General features: G+C 39.5%; 1 protein-coding gene across 5 annotated transcripts in view; it reads right to left on the bottom strand.

The window, feature by feature from the left end:
• Positions 1-22957, bottom strand: part of FAM188A (family with sequence similarity 188 member A) — a 109999-nt gene that overhangs the window by 45725 nt on the left and 41317 nt on the right. For all 5 annotated transcript variants that reach the window (XR_435274.2, XM_006756153.2, XM_006756154.2 and 2 more), the window contains 2 exons: positions 11193-11263; positions 5241-5321 (listed from right to left, as the gene is read on the bottom strand). Coding sequence is in view for 4 of the 5 variants with exons in the window: in XM_006756153.2 (XP_006756216.1) it covers positions 5241-5321; positions 11193-11263 (152 nt within the window). In the remaining variant the exon portion in view is untranslated. The remainder of the gene's footprint in view (positions 1-5240; positions 5322-11192; positions 11264-22957) is intronic.

The raw sequence follows: 22957 nt of genomic DNA, 5'->3' as shown, positions 1-22957 counted from the left end.
GGTTCTAGAATGTGCCAGGCTGAGGGACCCCCCTCCAGTTCATTGATTTTCATGCACCAGGCCTCTAGTATGCTAATGATATGCTAAGGCCACTCAACTGCTCGCTATGACGTGCACTGACCACTGGGGGCAGACAGTTGACCAGTCACTATGACGTGCACTGAACACCAGGGGACAGATGCTCCAATCAGTAGGTTATCTTGCTGCTGGGGTCCGGCCAATCGGGCTGAGCGAGATGGGCCAGACATGCCCTGGAGCCCTCCTGTGGCCCCTCCCAGCTGGCCAACCTCTCATGTCCCTCCCAACCCCAACTGTGCACTGGTGGGGTCCCTCGACCTAGCCTGCATCCTCTGGGATCCCTCGGGGAATGTCGAAGAGCCAGTTTTGGCCTGATGGCAGAACAACCCGTCACTATGATGCACACTGACCACCAGAGGGCAGATGCTCAACACAGGAGCTGCCCCTGGTGGTCAGTGCGCTCCCACAAGGGGAATGTCACTCAGCCAGAAGCCGGGCTAACAGCTGGCGAGTGTAGCGGCAGTGGCAGGAGCCTCTCCTGCCCCCACAGCAGCGCTAAGGATGACCAACTGCTGGCTTAGGCCCGCTCCCCATGGGCCTAAGCCATCAGTCTGACATCCCCCGTGGGCTCCTGGACTGTAAGAGGGCGCAGGCCAGGCTGTGGGACCTCCCACCCTAAGTGCACAAATTTTGTGCACTGGGCCTCTGGTAATAATAATAATAGTGTTAGCAAAGATGTGGAAAACTTGGAACCCTTACATATTGCTGGTGGGAATGTGAAATGATACAACTGCTGAAACAGTTTGGTGGTTCTTCAAAAAAGTAAAACCCAGAATTGCCATATGACCCAGCATTTCCAGTTCTAGGTATATACTCAAAAGAACTCAAAACTGGGACTCAAGCATGTGCTTGTGTAGGAATGTTCACAGCAGCACAATCACAATAGCCAAAAGATGAAAACAAACCAAATGTCCACTAATTGATGAATGGACAAATAAATTGTGTTATCTATAATAATAAAAGCATAATATGCTAATTAGACAGGACATCTTTCCAGACAACCTTCCAGATGAAGTAGGGGCTGCGACGGGAAGCCCGGGTCCCAGGTGCCTGCCGGCAGCGGGAGGTAGCCTGGGTCCCGAGTGCCAGAGAGAAGCCGGTGCTGGCAGCACCAAGAAGAAGGAAGGCCTAATCTTGCATGAATTTCGTGCATTGGGCCTCCAGTATGCATATAATGGAGTATCATTCAGCCATGAAAGGAATGAAGTACTGATACATGCTACAATGAGGATGAACCACAAAAACATACTCAGTGAAAGGATCCAGACACAAAGGTCACATATTTTATGATTATATTTATATAAAATATTCGGTAGAGGTAAATTCATAGAGATTAAAAGCAAATTGGTAGTTGCTGGGGCTCCAGAGAGGAAATAGGAAGTAACTGCTTAATGGATATGGGTTATTATTTTAAGGTGATGAGAATGTTTTGGATGAGAATGTAGATACAGGTGGTGGTTACACAATACTGTGAATATACTAAAAATCACTAAACTGTTCATGTGAAAAAAGTTAATTTTATGAGAATTTCAACTCAATTTTTAAAATACATACTAGAGAGAAAGAAAGAGGAGAGGGGGAGGAGGAGGGGGAGGGGAGGGAGAAACATCTGTATGAGAAAGACTGATCTGTTGCCTCCCATACATGCCCCGACCAGGGATCCAATCTGTAACCTAGGTATGTGCCCTGACTGGGAATAGAACCCACAACCTCTTGATGTATAGGACAATGCTCCAACCGAGCCACTCAGCCAGAACAAGGGGGTTAAAATTTTAGAAAAGATGGCAGGGAAGGCCTCACTAAGGAGGTGACATTAGATTACTGACCCAAAGGAAGGAATCTTTTATACAAACATCTGAGGCGAGATCATTTTAAGCAAAGTGAAAACTGCCTCGTTTTTGAGGCAGAGGAAAGGCCAGTGTGGCCAAGAAAGCTAGGACATGGAGAAGTAAAAGGAAATAAGAATAGAGAGGAAATAGGGAATCCAATGAGGTGAGGGAAGGACTAGTAGGTTACTCCAAGAACTCTGCTTTAATTCTTAGTAAAAGGGGAACTAATATAAGGTTTTGAGCAGAATAGTGACATAAAGTTTTGGGGTCATTTTAATTGCTGAAATGAGAAGATACTAAAGCCTCCAAAAAGGGCAACAGCATGGTTATCAGTTAGAAACTACTGCAACAAGCTAGAGGGAGATTTCTCTAATTTGTCTTCCGATTCGTTCAATAACTTTTCAGTTTCTCTTTTTTCTTAATTTTTTTTTTCTCAGAGCCTCCATAGTTTTACGGATATATTAACTTCCCATAAGTTTTTTGGTGGGTTTTTTTTTTAAGTTTTCTTCTGATCCCTGCACTGTCCTACAATATCTACATTCTTTTGAGTTCATTTTCCCCTATTTGTTCTGACTCTGTTTTTCATGGAAGCATTCCTCAAATGTCTGGTGACCCTTGGTGTTCTGCTAATATTTGAGAAACTAAAAGGCATTATCTTTGTGAGCAGGACTTGTAAACCTCACTGTAGGGATTATTTGGCTGAACTATTCCCAAACTGTAGTATCTCAATCTTTCCTCTTGACCTGGTCAGTGTGCCCAAAGAAGAATAAATCAGGGGTACATCCAACAATAGCAAAGCTCAGTTCTTTCTGAGACTTGAAGATCTAATCAGTAAAAACACAGGTCATGAGACCTCTCTAACTCTTATCTCTCCAATGCAATCTATCACCAAATCTTGTCAGTTTAACTCGATTAAGTCTCTCAAATGTATGTGCTTCTATCCATCTCTACTAACATTATCATATTCTTTGCTTACCTCAAAAACTAAAGAAGTCTTGTTTACCCACTCTAAGTTATCCTTCAATATGTCTGTTTTCCAGAATTAGCCAGAGTGATCTTTCCAAAATGCAAATTTAAAACCATTCCCTTCCTTCCCATCTACCGCCAACCTATTCCCCCCACCAATTTTTGAAAAATCTAGGGGCCGTCATTACTCTTAGAATAGAGTTGCAGGGCCTGCCTACTTTTGCAGCCTCATCTTTCACCTGTCCCCCTGAATGCTTAGTGCCCCAGCTCTTTTTTATTCACACCATACTAGTACTCCATCTTTCTACAGCTGTTTGTTTGCTCCAAATACTTCCCATATAGGGAAAGTTCTTTTTTCCCTCTTCCCATAAGTTTAATCAGATGCCTCAGTGCTCATTTTAAACACCTGTTCTTCAAGGAAACATTCCTAATCCTCTAAAACTAGGATATATTATTATGGCTTGAATACAAAATGCCTGCATATTTACATAGCTGAATTAACACTATTCCTTGTATTAACCTCTGTCTTCTGCTGTTTTGACAATAGAATCATCCTATATAATAAAAGGCTAATACGTAAATTGCTCCTACAGGCGGGAGTTTGACCAACAGGGAGTTAGACGTGCGCTGACCACCAGGAGACGGCATGAAATATGGTAGGCATCAGCAATGTGGCGTTGGAAGCAGTGGGCAGCAGTAGGCAGCAGTAGAGGCGCTGTTGGCCTAGATGGGCCCCAACGAAAGCGGACCATGGTGGGATGGTGGAGCAGGTGAGCAGGCAGCGCGTGCAAAGGGAGGCCCTCGCTGGCAGCCAGGGAAAAAGAGGCCCTGGCCAACAGCCGGCAGCTGCTAAGGACCCTGCCCGTGCCTCTAGTTTCTTAAATGTCAATCATAAAATTTAAGATTTAAAATATTTTCATATTATTATCTTTTACATTTGAAACAAAGTTTCACAGAATTTATTCGTTTTCTTAATGCTAAAGAATAGGGTTGGAGATAAAATAATTGGCTTGAAAATTTGATTTTCTTATCTGGAAATTTATAACACTTAATACAAAAATTAGTCAAATGGACTCATTCAGGAATTAGAAGTTGCTCAGTTTCTATAGTTTAAATGATGCTTTTAACTTCTTCCTCTCCAATTTTAAGAGGGAAACAAACAGCAAAAGCTTTCAGACTAAATGTAACATATGAGTCTGTACTTTAACTTGTATTTTATAGCTTTCCCTGTTTAAAAAAAAGGTAAGTATATATAACTTTCTCTAAATCCACAGCTGGACTTTTACCAGCACAATAAAAGTAAATATAGGAATAAACAAGAAAATAGACCCACAAAATTCAGCATTGTCATTTCAGTCTTTGCTATAATTTATGCTATTCATAATCCTTACAGATATAAATAAACTTATATTAGCAAGTACAAGCTGAAAAAAAAACATGGAGTAATAAAAAGTGCACTCAAATTAAAAAAACCTCAAAAACACAATTATATCTTTTCCCTTTCAGGCCAACGTCTAGCAACTCTCTCTAGGAATACCAGAAAGGTTTAATAAATATTTATAGAATGAAAATGACGATGACAGCTAAGACATAACTGAGCATTTAACTTGTAATAGTATTGCTAAATATTTTATATTAAGCCTAATAATAACTCTAAGAGCCAGGTACTATTCTTAATCCCCATTTTAAATATAAGAAAAGGGGCTGAGAGCAATGTTAGGAAGTGGAACAGCTAGGATTCAAAACAAAAGCTGTCTGACTCCAAAGCACTGAACCACTCAATTGTAGAAAAAACATATTATTGTTAAAGGTTAGGATTTAGAAAAGGCTTTGTTGTCAGAATTTTAAAATAAACATGTTCAAATACATTTGACTTATTTCAATATTGTAATCATATATACATTAAAACTATAGGAAATATCCCATTTTAAAAGAGTGCTTTTCATACCATTCAACTATTAATAAACTTTAAAATATTTTCCTAAGGCATAGCATAACTAAAATTATTGTATATCATGTGAAAGTTTAATCTTTTCTGCAAAAGAACAATCCAAAACTTTATCGTAACAAAAGTGATCCCTTAAAAAACAGACAAACAACAACAACAAAAAATATATAAAAACAAGAAAAGCAAAAGGCAAAGCAAAGGTAAAGAAGTTATAACTGAGTCATGACAGATTTTATTGAAATTCCAAAACTGGAGAAGTAAAACAATACATTCTTTTGTGTTAATATTTTAGATTTTGGAACAATCCGTTTGTTAGTGGGAATACACTGATGTTTGCACAAAGATCCATACTAAATATAACCTATATTACTTGTTTGTCTGATGTCATACTTAAAAAAAAAATCCTACTGTAAGCATACCTTGGCAAAAAATACGGTGAGGTGAGTTTCACTGCCAACAATCCAAATAGGGAATTTTGGAGATTTCAAGTAAGAACCAACCTAGAACAAATGTAGCAAAATAAACAAACAAATGAAAATTTTATACTGCCTATTACGTGCCCATGAATATCTGAAACATAACCAGGGTGTCCAATTCATATTTAAATGGAATAATAAATACTGTGCCAGAATGCCTTACCCATAAAGGTCATTACCAATGAATATAAAGTCAATGTTATAAAGACTATCAGGGCTAAGCTTATGCTGTGCCTTTACACAGAACAACAACACAGACTTAACACAGCCAGAACCAATAGTTTAACCCTAAGCATCATTCTCAGGTTTTACTAAAGTTCCTAGATAGCATGGCCACTTCTAGAATGTCAGTTTAGTATCTCAAAACCCAAAAACCATACACTTGATCATAATAATTTGATCAGGAAAATAATTATAAATGAACAAATGAGTAGATTTATGAATAAATAAGGGGAAAAGCCTTAAGAATATCCTGTCTTCAAAGAACCTAGGGTAACATAATAATCTCTCTAAAGCAAAATATGTAAAACATTTAAGTATATAAAAGAATCCTATCATTTGACTCTTCATGGTAGGAGTTAAGTTCAAAGTTTTACAATATCCAGTCTCTTAAAATGTATAAAGAGTTAAACCTATAACCTGGCTTCAGGGTTATGCAATTAATCTCTAAACACTGCAGTTCCAAAAATTTGGAAATATCATTTTTTGTGTGACTGAGAAAATAATAGACTTGTGAAATCCAACCTCATCCACATCAATCAGTTCCACACACTTATGAGGACAAAGATTTTGACTTAAAACAACTAACCTTACCAATCAAATGTGCTGAATTTTCTTTTCTCACACAGACTCCCTAGAAATAGGAAATTCCAAGTCAGGGCCAACTCTTCTTCCTAATTACAAACAGCCCTGATATGATACCCTGCTTTCAGGCACCACCAGGGCCCTTCAAAATTTATTCTTATCACTAGGAGGGATAGAATTTATTCTCTGTTGTCCTATAATGCAAGGGATGCGTTGGATGTGCCAAAGGCAATGATGAGCCAGTAGCGTAAAGGGCACTTTGGGAACAACAGAGAATAACAGCCAAAGGACAAAGAAAAAGGAAAAGCTCTGATCACTGGGTCAGAGTAGAAGTCACTTCAGAGGTGTGCAGTGCAAGTCCTTAAATTTTACATAAGGACACAGAGGAATACATGGGATCGGTGCCCTGTTGGAATACAAACAGTTAACTAGTATGAGCTGGAACTAAGACTCGGGTTTGCTGACTCCTAATGTGGTGGTTTTCCATTCCATCACGCTGCCTCTTGTGAAAACTTTAGAGGTTGTTTAGTTTCTTTTAACTATTTTTTAATTTATCTTTACTGTTGAAAGTATTACAGATGTCCCCCTTTCTTTCCCCTATGAACCCCCTCTACCCTGAACTCCGCCCCCCCAGGCCTTCACCAAACTATTATCTGTGTCCAGGGGCTATGCATATATGCACATATGTGTTCCCTGATTAATCTCTCCCCACCCACTCCTCCACCCCTACCTTCCCTCTGAGATTGGTCAGTTTAGTTTCTTTCTTAGAAAAAGTGTATACCCTGGCCAGTGTGGCTCAGTTGGTTGAACGTCGTTCCATACACCAATGGGTGCAGGATTCAATTCCTGATCGGGGCACATATCTAGGTTTCGGGTTCGATCCCCTGGTTGGGGCACATACAGGAGACAATCAATTGACATTTCTCTCTCATATGGATGTTTCTGTCTCTCTCTCTCCCCCCACCTCCCTTCCTCACTCTGTAGAATTGATAAAAAAAAAAAAAACATATCCTTGGGTGAAGATTAAAAAAAAAAAAAGATAGTGTGTGTGCATGCGCATACACTTAATCATGAGAGAAGTAAAAAGTGTGGGTAAGATTACACACAGTAGGATCAAAAGGCAAATAAAGGCTGAACTCATGAAGTGTTTTCTAATAATAAAAAATCAATCAAGAGTGAATAAATAATGCAACTACTTTGGAAAACAGTTTGACAGTTCCTCAAAAAGTTAAGCATATAATTACCATATGACCAGGCAATTTCATTCCTGGGTATATACTCAAGAGAAATGAAAACATGTTCACAAAAACTTATGCATGAATGTTCATAACAGTATTATTCTTAACAACCAAAAAGTGGAACTCTCCATTAACTTATAAATACATAACATACATAAATACATAAAATAAATACATAAAACTATTGAATTATACACTTTAAAATAGTTAATTTTATGTTATGTGAGTAATATATCTGTTTTTTTTAAAGGGCATAGTCAAAAGCACTGGTCACCTTCTTTGTTCACAGGCATGTGTATATACATACACAGAAAGAAACGGGGAGAAGAGAAATACCGTTTTATTTGTGTTAATAAAACATATATGGTCAAATTGACATGAAAATGTTAATTTCATTTCTAAAGGGCAGTGTACTACACTACCAAACAGGAAAATGCTCAGGTTCACAAAACTAATACAAACATAAATATTTCCTTAATGTCATTTTTCTAAACATCTGGTACAAAGTAAATGAATATAGATTTTAAGAATGAAACTTACAGTATCCTATCTAATAAAAGAGAAATATGGTAATTGGCGTACGACCGCTACCCTTCCCATTGGCTAATCAGCGAGATATGCAAATTAACTTCCAGCCAAGATGGCAGCCGGCAGCCAGGCAGCTTAAACTGAACATGAAGCTTGCTTGCTTCAGTGACGAGGACTCCAAAATTCCCCGCCTACCATGCCAGCCTCTGAGCCTGCAGTTTGAACATTGTAACAAAAATAGAAGCTAAACAAAACCCCAGAAACCAGCCTTCAGCAAGCGGGGATCTCAGAGCTGGAGTTGATACAGAGTTTCGATTATAGAATCGAAACAAAGCAGATACCTACTTTCAACAGCGGAGACCTCAAAGCTGGAGCCAAGCCTCAGAGCTAAAACTGGCCCAGAATAAAAAAAGAAAAAAGGAGCGGTTGGGAGCTTCTGTCACCCGCAAGCCTGAAAACACTCATCATCCCCTCACCCAGGCTGGCCAGGCACGCCCAGTGGGGACCCCCGCCCTGATCCAGGACACCCTTCAGGGCAAAACAGCCAGCCCCACCCATGCACCAGGCCTGTATCCTACATAGTAAAAGGGTAATATGCCTCCCAGCACCGGGATCAGCGGAGCCGAGAGGCCTCCTGGCACTGGGATAAGAGTGATAGGGGGCAGCGCCCAAACCCCCTGATTGCCCTGCAGCTCTGTGTCTGACAGGGGGCCGGGCCACAACCTCCCTATCCACCCTGCTCTGTGCGTGACAGGGGAAGGCGCCCCAACCTCCTGATCAGCTCTGCTCTGTGCATGACAGGGGGCGGCGCCCCAACTCCCCAATCGGACCTGCTCTGAGCCCGACCAGGGGCTGCACCTAGGGATTGGGCCTGCCCTCTGCCACCCGGGAGCAGGCTTAAGCCAGCAGGGCATTACCTCCCGAGGGGTCCCAGACTGCGAGAGGGCACAGGCCGGGCTGAGGGACCCCCCCACCCCCCGACCCCCGAGTGCACAGATTTATGTGCACCGGGCCTCTATTATCCATATAAACAGCTCCATGTAATAGAGTTTTGTGGGTTTTTTAAAATTCTGTCTTGACTCAGTTTTGAGGCCCTGGTTTGAGGCTGGTCAATTCCCTTAAAAAAGACTGCTGAGTAAGTCCAAACCCCAACCACTTTCCCTAGAAGTCTCTCACACCACAGGTCATTATGCATTGCCCTAATGGCCCTGGAACCAGGAACAACACGACCAGGGACAGCTCTTAAGCCCCTGAGCGCATGGAAACTATTCAAATTAGCCAGTCCACACTGAGCCCATGAGACCTAGCTAACTCTACCCTCAATTCCCACACATAAGCTTGCTGTTGACCTGTTCCCAGGTGTAACCCCTATGTGGCCCAGCTCTGGTTAGGAGCTGTCAGTAACTAACAGATCTGCCTTTCCTCTATCTGAGTGTCAATATGTTGTGTCCTGCCACTAAAAAAAACAACAAACCTTTAAATCTTATATAACACCATAGTTGCTGCTAGAATACTAGAGAATAACAAGAGAACACACAGCAGCTGTTAACTTTCTACTAAAGTCCTGAGGAACAGACATCGCTCTGTTGTGCCTAACAGTTAAAGCAAAGCTAAAGCACATATTTAGAAAAGCCTACAGTTACAGTGCAATTTTGCACTCATTCGTGCAACAATATTTATTGAGCACCTACTATGTAGCCAGAAACAATGTGCCTGCTTGCCTTCAAAGAGTCTATATTCCATTAGGGATGACAAAAAAAACAAATTCAAAATTATAAAAGAAGCAAGTACAGAGTGATTATTCCTATGAAATCATGTTGGGATGATTCACTGAGGGGATGATCAAGGAAAGGGTCTTTGAGGCACCATTTGAAGTAGGACCTGAAGGGGAGAATAGAATATTTCTGGCAGAAATGATAGCAAATATGAAGGCTTGTGAGGCAGGAAAGGGCTTGGCCTGTTTAAGAAACAACAGGAGACCAGCATGGCCAGACTCAGCAATGGAGGGAGTGATGCAGCTCTGGAAGGGCAGACAGGATCCAGACCATCAGGGCCTTACAGGCCACACAGTGAAAATGTCAAACTAGAACATCTCCAGACCCTGACCTCCTGCAACATGTGCATGCACGCGCACACACACTATTTACAAAACTGCTTTATTAAAACCTCATTGACATAAAAATTGTATATATTTAAGGTGTACAACTTAATGTTTTGATATATGTATATATTGTGTAAATATCACTACAATCAAGCTAATTAATATATGTATCACCTCTATATAGCAATGAAATATATACCAATAAATGAAGGTTTCATGGCAGTTCCTGTTTTGTGTGTATGTGTGTGTGCGCATGCTAGGAGAAGATGCAATTTCATTCTTTGGTTGCCAGGCAAACTCAGAATAATTTTAGCTTGTATAATTAAAGTAACTAAAAAGAAGAACTGCTACTGTTTAACCTTACGATAACTAAACTGAATAAGAGCTGGATGAAACCTGTTTGATTTTTATGCCCGTATCACCCCTGTCCAAGGACTGTCATGAAAGAGGAATGCTGTCTGGTTAAAAAAAAAAGGGGAAGGAAGGAAGGGCACAAGACACTGTTACTAAAACTAATCACCACCACCAGAACCACTGCCATGGAACCAACATTCAGAAGTAAAAAATAACATTGTCTTCTTTCTTCCTCCAAAATGAGGACACCTTAACTGCAAATCTCTAATGATTTAAGACCATTGGAACAGCCAATAGTTATTTCAGATTGTGTAGGAAAGCAATAAAATATATATCAATAAATGAGGGTTTCATGGCAGTTCCTAATTTTCACATATGTGTTAAGGAGTTTAATTCTATTAAATGCTTGGATTTCTGCTTTGTCAGTGTGAAATCATTTTCAGATGGAACAATCAGAAGTTAGAATTTCAGCATTTAGCAGGTTCTTTTTCTTTGCCCAATAAAGTACTACCAGTTGTTTAGTGAAGTATACCGTTAATTGGTAAGGAAGAAACAGCACACCCTTTTCCCTCAGTTTACCAAAAAAAATATTTATATTCCACAACAGAAGTCTCTATTTCCACAATATATTGGATTCTTCCCCCCACCCTCGAAAAGAAACAAACCTCAAAATTAGGAAACTGCCTGATCAGCCAGCTTAACTCTTCCCTTAATACGACTGTCGGTTTAGGAAAGAAGACTAGCAATAATCTGATGAGAGTATATAATAACATTAGTAAGCTAAAATATGTTGTCATAGAAGAAAAATACTATCCACAACAGTGAACATGTGAATAAAGATCATTCAAAGTACCTTAAAAATCAACTTACCTTACAGTATCTTAAAGCTTCCATTAAGGTTAAGAACCCTACAGCTGCTTGTTCATGTATACCAAGAAGTTCTGCAAACAGAAGTTAGCATGTATTAGTATACATAAATCTGAAAAGTACTGACATGGAAATATGTATGTATAGATATATTCTATACCAAAACTTTTACCCCAAACTATACTTAAACCTAGCACATTTTTACTGTTACGAGTTAACATCAAGTCATAATTAGAGTACTACTCATTATAAATACCATTAGATCAGGTTTGTGATACTTCAAATGTATATTAAATGTATTTATGAAACTTTATACTCAGTGTTAACTTTTATAATGGAGGCATTTCCCCCTGAAATTAAGGAATTATTGGAAAAGATATACTAATCATAACTTGTAACATTTAACATTGGGCAGCAGTGAACTACCTGTACAATACTTGAAACATGGACAATTGATACCATTCTCTCTCTTCTATAAATAAACCTACGAAGTGTGCTAAAGACTGGGGAAATAAAGATGAATAGAACACAGTACCTGCCTTACAAAGCTAATAATTTATCAAGGGAGAGAGATGAAAAAACAATGTGTGCTTTCTCTCTGTTTACCCAAACACACACTTATAGTGATATAAGAACATCTGCTAATTGGGTTATAGAAGTGGTAACGTTTGAGATCTAAGTATTTGTAGTCATTTCCCAGGTTAAGAAGATAAGAAAATTCATGCAGAGCAAATAGCGACGAGACATGAAAAATCAGTGTATTTAAGGGGTGAAAAAAAATGTCAAAGGTTCCTTAAAGGTTTCCAGCCTGAGGAATCTGATAAACGGTGATTAACTAAAAGAGAGAATTAAGGAGGAGTAGGTGCTAGAGCAGCCGTGGGCAAACTACAGCCCATGGGCTGGATCCGGCCCGTTTGAAATGAATAAAACTATTGAAAAAAAGACCGTACTCTTTTATGTAATGATGTTTACTTTGAATTTATATTTGTTCACACGAACACTCCATCCATGCTTTTGTTCCGGCCCTCCGGTCCAGTTTAAGAACCCATTGTGGCCCTTGAGTCAAAAAGTTTGCCCACCCCTGTGCTGGAGTGATCTGAAGGGAGAACATGAGTTTGGTTTTATGTAACCTGGAACTGAGGAACCTTTAGGACTTCTACCCAGAGATACACAACTGGAAGTAAGGCTGGGGAACACAGGGAAGAGAGGTCAGGTTGGCTTGGACACAGTGTTGGGAATCATTAGCATAGAGACAAGGGCTGATGTTGTGGATGCGGATCAGGAAGAACAGACAAAGCATAGAGAATGAAGAGACAAGCGATTACTTCACAACAGAGGTGTAACTGTGATGATATCAAAGTCTTCACAGATTACAGATTGCAGCTAATATACATTGAATCAAACTCTGGTAATGATTTAGGTCCATATGTATTCTAATAAGTATTTTTTTCTGGTTAAAAATTATGTCCTATGAACATAATGTATATTTGCATCTTTCAACTATGGTCATCTTTTGTCCTTTTTTCTATTAGGAAATTATCTTTAATGTGATAATATCTACTCAGTCATTTCTGTTGTAAATATATCCTTATGTACAACATACAGATGAAATAAGCCAAAAACTAGTAGTTTAAACTTTAGTATTTATAAATTCAAAGTTAATACAAACTACGTATGCATATAGTTTTCATGTCTTCATTAACATCTTACAGGCACGGAGGAGGTAGCACAATAGTCCTCATATTGTAGTTTTGGACTCTTCGGGGTCCGCAAGACCCTTTGAGAGACTATGTGAAATTTAAATGATTTTCATACAAAGCCATTAGTTGCCTTTTTTATTCTTATACTCTCACGAATATGGAGCGAAATTTTCCAGAGACTAAATGATATGTTATATCCAAAAGATTGAATCTGTAAACAAATATAGAAATCCATCTATCTATTAATAACCTAGACATTAAAGGGATTTAAAATTTTTAAAACAAAGTAATTCTTCTCACTATTTTTTTGTTTTGGAAATTGGTTATTTTTTTCTCAAAAATATTTATATTAATAAGTATTAGGTGTGTTATTATTATTTTTAAATGAATTAATATGTCTTTTTAAATTTCTCAGTCTTAATTTCTAACAAGAAAAAAACACTAATCATTATTTACTTATGATCCACATTAGTGAAAGCTCTTTAGGATGCTCAGTAATTTTTTTAAAAATATATTTTATTGATTTTTTACAGAGAGGAAGGGAGAGGGATAGAGAGTTACAAACATCGATGAGAGAGAAACATCGATCAACTGCCTCCTGCACACCTCCCACTGGGGATGTGCCCGCAACCAAGGTACATGCCCCTGACCGGAATCGAACCTGGGACCTCTCAGTCTGCAGGCCGACGCTCTATCCACTGAGCCAAACCGGTCAGGGCTCAATAATTTTAAGAGTGTAAAGGGCATGCGACCAACAAATTTGAGAAGCATTGGATTATAGCATTCAAAGGAAAAAGATGGAGAGGTGAGGAGCCCAAACAGGTAGAAATGGTATTGTATAGCCTGGCATATTTTTCCCTCCTTTCCTTCTGAAATGTAAGCAGCACTAAATGTTTCAAGTTCAAAAAAAGAATACATGTTGGAAAAATTTCATGCTTTAATTTCTAAAATCAGTTACCACCACCTAGTGTTACGATTAGCTACTACATCATCTTTTTTTCTTGGAATTTTAAACAAATATCTAGAATAGTATATTTATAATAATGTCAGGATACTCTATACAAAAAAGTAGCAGTTCATAATTCTTGAATAAAAAATATTCATATGAGGTCAGCAATCACATGTTTAAGCATGTAGTCTGGACATTATTATTTTAAAAATGTACTAATTTTGTTTCCTTAAACAAAATATATAATATTTATCTGCTTTAGTTAGCTAAAGTAAATCAAGAATATTTATTATTATATGAAAAGATGTTCAATGTCACTAATCATCAGAGAGATGCAACCTAAAACCACAATGAGATATCACCTCATACTTGTCAGAATGGATATCATCAATAAGTCAACAAATAAGAAGTTGGCAAGGATATGGAAAAAAGGAAGCCCTTGTGCACTGTTGGTGGGAAAGCGGACTAGTGCAGCCACTGGGGAAAGCAGTATGGAGTTACCTCAAAAAATTAAAAATGGAACTGCCTTATGATCCAGCAAATCTACTTCTGAGGATATATATGAAAAAAAAAAAAAAACCGAAACACTAATTCAAAAGAATATATACACACTTATGTTCACACTTATGTAGCATTATTTACAACTAGAGGCCAAGTGCACAAATTTATGCATGGGTGGGATTCAGCTGGCCTGCCCCAATGGAGCCAATAGGCCAGGTCGGCCAGGGGGAGGGGACGTGGGAGGTTGACCAGCCAGCCCCGCCCCAATCAGGGTGGGGGAGGGGGCAATCGGGGGCAGAGCTGGCCAGGGGGAGGGGCCGCGGGCAGTTGGTGGGCCAGCCCTGCCCCTGGTTGAATTCCTGGTCAGTCAAACTCCTGCCTGAGGGGACAATTTGCATATTAGGCTTTTATTATATAGGATAGCCAAGATTTGGTAGTAACCCAAGTGTCCACCAGTAGATGAATGAATAAAAAAGCTGTGGTACATTTATACGCAGGAATACTAATTGGCTGTATAAGAAAATCTTACCCTTTCAGACAGCATGGGTGGACCTATGGAGTATTATGCTAAGAGAAATAAGCCAGAGAAAGACAAGTACCATATGATTTCATTTATATGTGGAATCTAATGAACAAAATAAACTAATAAACAAAATAGAAACAGATTCATAGATACAGAGGACAGACTGATAACTGTCAAAGGGGAGGGGGTTTGGAAGGCTGGGTGAAAAAGGTGAAGAGATTAAAAAAAATAAGTCACCAAAAAAAAAACCTCACAGACCCAGACAACAGTATAGTGATTACCAGAGGGAAAGGGGGCTGAGGGGAGGCAAAGAGTGTAAAGGGGAGATAAACAGAGATGGAAGGAGACATGACTTGGGGTGGTGAACACACAGTACAATATACAGATGATATATTATAGAATTGTACACCTGAAACCTATACAATTTTTAAATATGTGTTTTAATTGATTTGTAGAGAGAGAGGAAGGGAGAGAGATAGAGAGATGGAAACATCTGTGAGAGAGAAACATCATCGAACAGCTGCCTCCTGAACTCCCCCTACTGGGGATAGAGCCTGTAACCCCCTCATGTGCCCTGATCAGGAATCAAAACAGCAACCTCTTGGTTCCTGGGTCAACACTCAAACACTGAGCAACACAGGGCTGAAACCTATATAATTTTATTAACTAATGTCACCCCAATAAACTCAATTTAAAAAAGAATATTATTGTACAAATTTTTAATTGGAGCAATGAGATAATAGTCCCTTATTTATGAGACTTTTCTCAATAACTCTAAAAGAAGTTTATTTACATTTGTAGAAAATTCTAATAATTATGTCAAATTTTAGGATTTTCTAATTTTTTTAACCATTTACATATATATATGTATATATATTAGATTTCAGAGAGGAAGGGAAAGGGAGAGAGAGATAGAAACATCAATGATGAGAGAGAATCACTGATCTGCTGCCTACTGCATGCCTCCCACTGGGAATTGAGCCCACAACCTGGGCATGTGCCCTGACCGGAATCGAATCATGACCTGGTTCATAGGTCAATGCTCAACCACTAAGCCATAAGAGCCGGGCCTAATTTTTTTTTCTCAGCCTAGCATTTAAGATTAATCTTTATCAGTCCCTATCAACCCTTATTTGCTTCAGTCCATGAGACTTTAAATACATGCAGAATTTTATTTTCCCAAGTTTGGTTTTTTATAGTGTTCTCCTCCATTCTCAACTATTATTTCTCACACTGCCGTCATAGAGTGTCTATAGAAGTTCCACTTGGGCTTTTCAAATTTGATGCTGACTGGAAACCAGGTAGCTGCTTTAAATTTATTTAATAAACACACCTTGAGTGCCAAGTACTGAAAAAAACAATGCTAAAGTATAGTGTAGGAATATGGAGAAAAAGACGACAAGACTCTCTTTGCAAACCACGTATCTAATAAGGAGTTAATATTCAAAATATAAAAGGAACTCTTTTTACAACCCAGTTACAAAAAAACAAATAATCCAATTAAAAACTGGGCAAAGAACTTAAATAGACTTTCTCCAAAGAATACACAGAAATGGACAACAATATATGAAAAGATGTTAATATCACTAATCATCAGGGAAATGCAGTATCAAAACCCAATGAGATATCACTTCATATCCGTTAGAATGGACACTATTAAAAAAATGATGAATATGTGTAAAAATTGGAACCCTTGTGGACTGTTGGTGGGAATATAAAATGGTACAGCTATGGAAAACAGTATGGAGGGTCCTCAAAAAATTAAAAATAGAACTGTCATATGATTAATTCTTCATCTGGGTATACACCCAAAATAATTTAAAGCAAGAACTTGGAAAAATATTTGTACATCTAAGTTTCATTGGTGAATGATTAAGCAAAATATAGTATACACAAACAATGGGATATTATTCTACTTTAAAAGGGGATGAAATTCTGACACATTCCCAAACATGAATGAACCTTGAGAAAATTATGTTAAGTAAAATAAGCCCATCACAATGAATAAGTCTAGAGATCAGTTGCAAAAGCTCTTATCTAGCATTATGCTGCATCTTAACTTAAAATTTCATTAAAATGGTAGATCTTATGTTAAATATTCTTACTATAATTTTAAAAAATCACCCTACCCAAATAACAATAGTTGGTTACAATGTTGAACATGATGCTCAGAGGTAAGAGAGATCCCTTTTAGCTCTGAGAATGAGGACGATTTCCTTGTAAGGGACAGCATATGACATGAGCATTAAAGGGTTGGACAGACATAGATAGATGGGAGGGATTTAGGTCTTTAGGTACAAGGAGTAGCATCAACAAAGACATTAAAGCAAATAGCATAATTTTGTTCAAGTATAGGTTCACGATGGCTAAAAAAAATTAGCTGGTATGAAACTATGTAGGGTCCTCAAGTAAGTAAAGAATCTGTAGTTTAAAAAAAATGTTTAAAGGCTGGCCAGGTGGCTCAGTTAGTTGCAGTGTTGTCCTATACACCAAAAGGCTGCATTCCTGGTCAGGGCACATACCTAGGTTGCAGGTTTGACAGATGATTCTCACACATTGATGTTCCCTCCCCGCTCCCCCTCTCTCTCTAAAATTAATAAACATATCCTTGGGTGAGGATCAAAAAAAATTTTTTTAATAAAAAATACTTCTTTTGTAAGAACATTAGAATAGCTGCAATAAAATAATAAGGAAGGCTTAGTTATTGCCTATCAAACAGGCAAAGTACATGCAGTTTGAGCCATGACTCTTGTGAAACCAATTTCTGAAAGTGGGGAGCTTTTTAAACCCACTTACTGGTTGTTTGGATTACCAAGAAGTCAGGTTGCGGAGAAGCAAGGTGGCAGCATAGGTAAGCACCTGTACTTGCTGCCTCTCACAACCACATCAATACCACAACTAAATGGCAGAACAACTACCACCCAGAACTGTGGGAAGGCTGGCTGAGTGTAAGTTCCACAACTAGAGAGGTGAAGAAGGTGCATTAAGACTGGTAGGAGGTGTGGAGGCACAGAAAGTGCTGGCATCTGGATGTGCTGCTCTTTAAATCCGGAGGGAGATACAAGCTTCCAACTGCTCTGAACTCCAGTTCCCAGCGAGACTCTGGGGGGGCCCAGGCACATATGGGAAGAATCTGGACTGTCTGGCATCAGGACAGGAATATGAGGGTGGCTTTCTCTCAGAGGTGCTCATAGCGATCATTGTTCCTGCATGGGGGCGCGGGGTGCAGAGAACCTGGGACTTCGGTTCAGGTCTTACTGGCAGCCATTGCTGTTTGCTCCACCCTGGTGATTCCAAAAGACCCCACTCCACCCAATTTACAACCCCACCCAAGCTGTGTGCAGCAACTTTTGCATATGAATGGCCTGTCCATTCGGCTAAAACCTGTCAAACTTCAGCTGGGTCAGAGAGCTCCAGAGCTTCCAAAAGAAGGCCCAAGGCCCTGCCAGCCTTGCTTCACAGCTGGGCCTCCTCTGGGCACTTCCAAACCCCATACAAAGAGGAATCTGCAAATGTCTCTGTAGCTCCTGCTGGGCGGCCCCAGACAGTAGATGACCTTGCACCTCCTTGGAGATCCAAGAGCCAGTGTACCCAACGGTCAGAGTGAGACCATACTGAATTACATCTCCTCACATCTATAAGAGACACACTCATGGGGCAGACTCAGTGAGCACCAAAACCCCACTGAAGCAAGTCCTGCCCCATAAGGGTGGTCCTGCACAACAGATCTTCCAGTGTAGACACAGCTGGTCATCACAGCCAATTGACCTAGAGGTCAATTCCTCCCAGTGATACCAACAGCAATCAAGGGTTAACTACAACAAGACTGTGCAAACAGCCCACAAAGGGGTGCACCAAGAGCGTCCACCTCAGGTGACTGGGGAGGCTGAGCCACTGGGCCCTATAGGACACCAACCACACAAGGCCACTCTATCAACTCAAAGAGACTTACCAGTTACCTAGTACATAGAAACAAACACAAGGAAGCTGCCAAAATGCAGAGACAAAGAAAAAAGTCACAAATGAAAGAAAGGGATGAAAGCAAAATACTGGATATAGAGTCCAAAATCACGGTTATAAGGTTACTCAAGAATCTTCTAGAAACCTCTGAGAAATTTAGTGAAACCCTCAAGGATATGAAAAAGGACCAATTAGAAATTAATCATACACTAACTGAAATAAAGAGTAATATACAGAGATCCAACAGCACACTAGAGGATCCAAAAAATCAAGTCAAAGATTTGAAATATGAAGAAGCAAAAGACACCTAACTGGAAAAGCAAAAAGAAAAAATAATCCCAAAATATGGAGATAGTGTAAGGAGCCTCTGGGACAACTTCAAGCGTACTAACATCAGAATTATAGGGGTACCAGAAGAAGAGAGAAGGCAAGATATTGAAAACCTATTTGAAGAAATAATGACAGAAAACTTCCCCCACCTGGTGAAAGAAATAGACTTACAAGTCCAGGAAGCGCAGAGAACCCCAATCAAAAGGAATCCAAAGAGGACCACACCAAGACACATCAATCTATCAATAAGTGAATATAAAAATCAAGTGAATAAAAAATCTGATGAACAGAATAAACTGGTGAATATAATAGAATCAGGGGCATAGAAAGGGAGTGGAGTGACAATTCTCAGGGGGAAGGCGGTGAGGGGGATGCGGGAAGAGATTGGACAAAAATCTTACACCTATGGACGAGGACAAGTGGAGGGGTAAGGGCATGGGGTGGGGTGGGGTAGGAACCGGGTGGAGAGCAGCTATGGGTGGGAAAAAGAAGAACAACTGTAATAATCTAAACAATAAAGATTTATTTAAAAAAATACTCATGCTGAAATTTTACCAAATCAGAGGTGAAGGGCTGATGATATTTAAGAAAGTGGCCAGGCCAGGTTGGGTCAGTGGTTGAGCATCGACCCATGAATCAAGAGGTCACTGGTTAGATCCAGGTCAGGGTATATGCCTGGGTTGTAGGCTCCATCCCTGGTAGGAGGATGTACAGGAGGTAGCCAATTGATGATGTTTCTCTCTGTGGTTTTTCTATCTCTCTATCCCTCTCCCTTCCTCATTCCCTAAAAATCAATAAAAAACATATTAAGGAAAAGAAAAAGAAGTCAGGCTGCTAGAGTGTTAACACAAGACAGTTAAATTTAAATATCAGATGAAAAATATTTTTTTAGGCCCTAGCTGCTTTGGCTCAGTGGATAGAGCGTCAGCCTATGGACTAAAGGGTCCCAGGTTAAATTTCAGCCAACAGTACATGCCAGGGTTGCGAGCTCAATTCCCCCCCAGTAGAGGGCATGCAGGAGGCAGCCAATCAATGATTCCCTCTCATCATTGATGTTTCTGTCTCTCTATCCCTCTCCCTTCCTCTCTGAAATCAATAAAATATATTAAAAAAAGAAAAATATTTTTTTAGTATTAAGTATATTCCAACTACTGTATGAGTTACACTTACACTAAAAATATTAACTGTTTAGCTGAAATTTAAATTTAACTGGGAGTCCCCTATATTTTCTACCTGGCAATTTAGTTTTAACTAATTAAATATATTTTTGCAGGGGATTCCAAGATGGCTGTAGAGTAGCAGGAAGCTCTGTCTGCTTGCTCCCGACATCGGACCAAACTTGCCCCTAAACTGCAGAGCATTGGGCTTGAAAAACCAGTTGATCTGAAATACTGTGAGTGCGAGTGCAGAAAGGGGACAGAAGATGCAGAGAGGGTGAGCTAACTGAAACAGCTGGAAAGCTGGAAGAAAGGTGCAGCAGCGCAGCCCTTGGTCCCTGGGAGTGTGGGGTCCCCAAAACCCCTACAGGGATCCCCAATCTAGAGGAACAGAGAAAGGAAGGGGATCCCACGGAGCATGGGGCAGTAGGAATCCATTGCAACAACAACAAAATTAAGATACTTAGGAATAAACTTCACCAAGGAGGTAAAAGACCTGTACGTGGAAAACTACAGGAAATTAAAAAAAGAGATAGAGGAAGATATAGACAAGTGGAAGAATATACTGTGTTCATGGGTTGGTAAAATTAACATCATTAAATGTCCATGCTACCCCAAGCAATCTATAGATTCAATTCAATTCCTATTAAAATACCAATGGCATATTTCATAGACCAAGAACAAATACTCCAAAAATTCACATAGAACCAAAAAAAGGCCCTGAATAGCCACAGTAATCTTGAGAAAGAAGAACAAAGTTGGAGGGGTCACAATACTGGATATCAAGCTATATACTAGAGCCACTGTAATCAAAACAGCTTGGTACTGGCACAGAAACAGGCATATAGATCAATGGAACAGAACAGAGAACCTACAAATCCAGAAATTGACTCAAGACATTATGCTCAATTAATATTTGACAAAGGAGACGAGTATACAATGGAGTAAAGACAGTCTCTTCAATAAATGGTGTTGGGAAAATTGGACAGGTATTTGCAAGAAAAATGAAACTTAGAAAAATGAAAAAAGAATTTACAGGTATTTACATCATACACAAGAATAAACTCAAAATGAATAAAAGACTTAAATGGAAGTCAAGAAACCATAAAAATGCTAGAAGAAAACACAGGCAGCAAAATATCAGACTTCTCACGCAACAGAAATTTCACAGATACATCACCTAGAGCAGTGATGGCGAATCTATGACACGCTTGTCAGAGGTGACAAGAGAACTCATTTTCTTTATTTTTCTTTGTTAAATGGCATTTAAATATATAAAATAAATACCAAAAATATAAGGCTTTGTTTTACTATGGTTGCAAATATAAAAAAATTTCTATATGTGACACGGCACCACAGTTAAGTTAGGGTTTTTCAAAATGCTGACATGCAGAGCTCAAAAGGTTCGCCATCACTGATCTAGAGCAAGAGAAACTAAAGAGAAAATAAACAAATGGGATTACATCAAAATAAAAAGCTTCTGCACAGCAAAAAAAAAAACGGCATCAAAATGAAAAGGGAACCCACTATAATGAAGAATATATTTGTCAATGATACATTTGATAAGGGGTTACTTCCCAAAATATATAAAGTATTCACACAACTCAACAAAAGGAAGACAAACAACCCAATTAAAAAATGGGCAGAGCACCTGAATAGACACTTCTCCAAAGAGGACATACAGATGGCCAAGAGACATATAAAAAAACTAGAAGCCCGTTGCACGAACATTCACGCAATAGGCCTTCCTTCCCCTGGCTGCTGGCACCAGTTTTTCTCCGGCACCTGGGACTCAGGCCTGTGGTCCGGCTGCAGCATAGAAGCCAAGCCTCTTCAGTCTTCAGTGTTTGCTCTGGCCGGAGTCTTCAGTCTTCTCTCCATGCCTGTGCATGCAAATTAACGACCATCTTTGTTGCGTTAATGTGCATAGTTGCTCTGATTGGCTGGTGAGTGTAGCGGAGTGACACCAATTTGCATGTTTCTCTTTTATTAGTGTAGATGTTTAAGGACAAGGAGGCACCACCTCACAGCTGCCAGAATTGTTACCATCAATAAATCAACACTTAGTGCTGGTGATTAGGTGGAGAAAAAGGAACTCTAGTACACTGCTAGTAGTAATGCAGACTGGTACAACCACTATAGAAAACAGTATGCAGTTTCCTCAAAAAATTAAAAATGGAACTGCCATTTGACCCAGTGATCCTACTTCTAAGCATATACCCTAAGAAGCCTGAAACACCAATCAGAAAGAATAAACAATCCCATTTACCATTGCACCCATATGTTCACCAGAGTGATATCCTATCTAATAAAAGAGAAACATGGTAATTGGCATACGACGGCTACCCTTCCCATGGGCTAATCAGCGAGACATGCAAATTAACTTCCAGCCAAGATGATGGCCGGCAGCCAGGCAGCTTAAACTGAACATGAGGCTTGCTTGCTTCAGTGACGGAGGAAACCAACGTTCCCCGCTGGCCTTGCCGGCCTCTGAGCCTGCATTTGGAAACATGGTTACAAATACAGAAGCTAAACAAAACCCCAGGGCGAGCCGGGATCTCAGAGCTGGAGTTGATACAGTGTTTCGATTATAGAACCCAAACAAACCAGATACCTGCTTTCAGCAGCAGAGGCCTCAGAGCTGGAGC

This window comes from Myotis davidii, unplaced genomic scaffold, assembly GCF_000327345.1.
Source record: "Myotis davidii unplaced genomic scaffold, ASM32734v1 scaffold494, whole genome shotgun sequence".
Classification (NCBI taxonomy): Eukaryota; Metazoa; Chordata; class Mammalia; order Chiroptera; family Vespertilionidae; genus Myotis; species Myotis davidii.
Note: the sequence above shows the minus strand (reverse complement) of the source record. Positions and strands in the feature narration are given on the sequence as shown.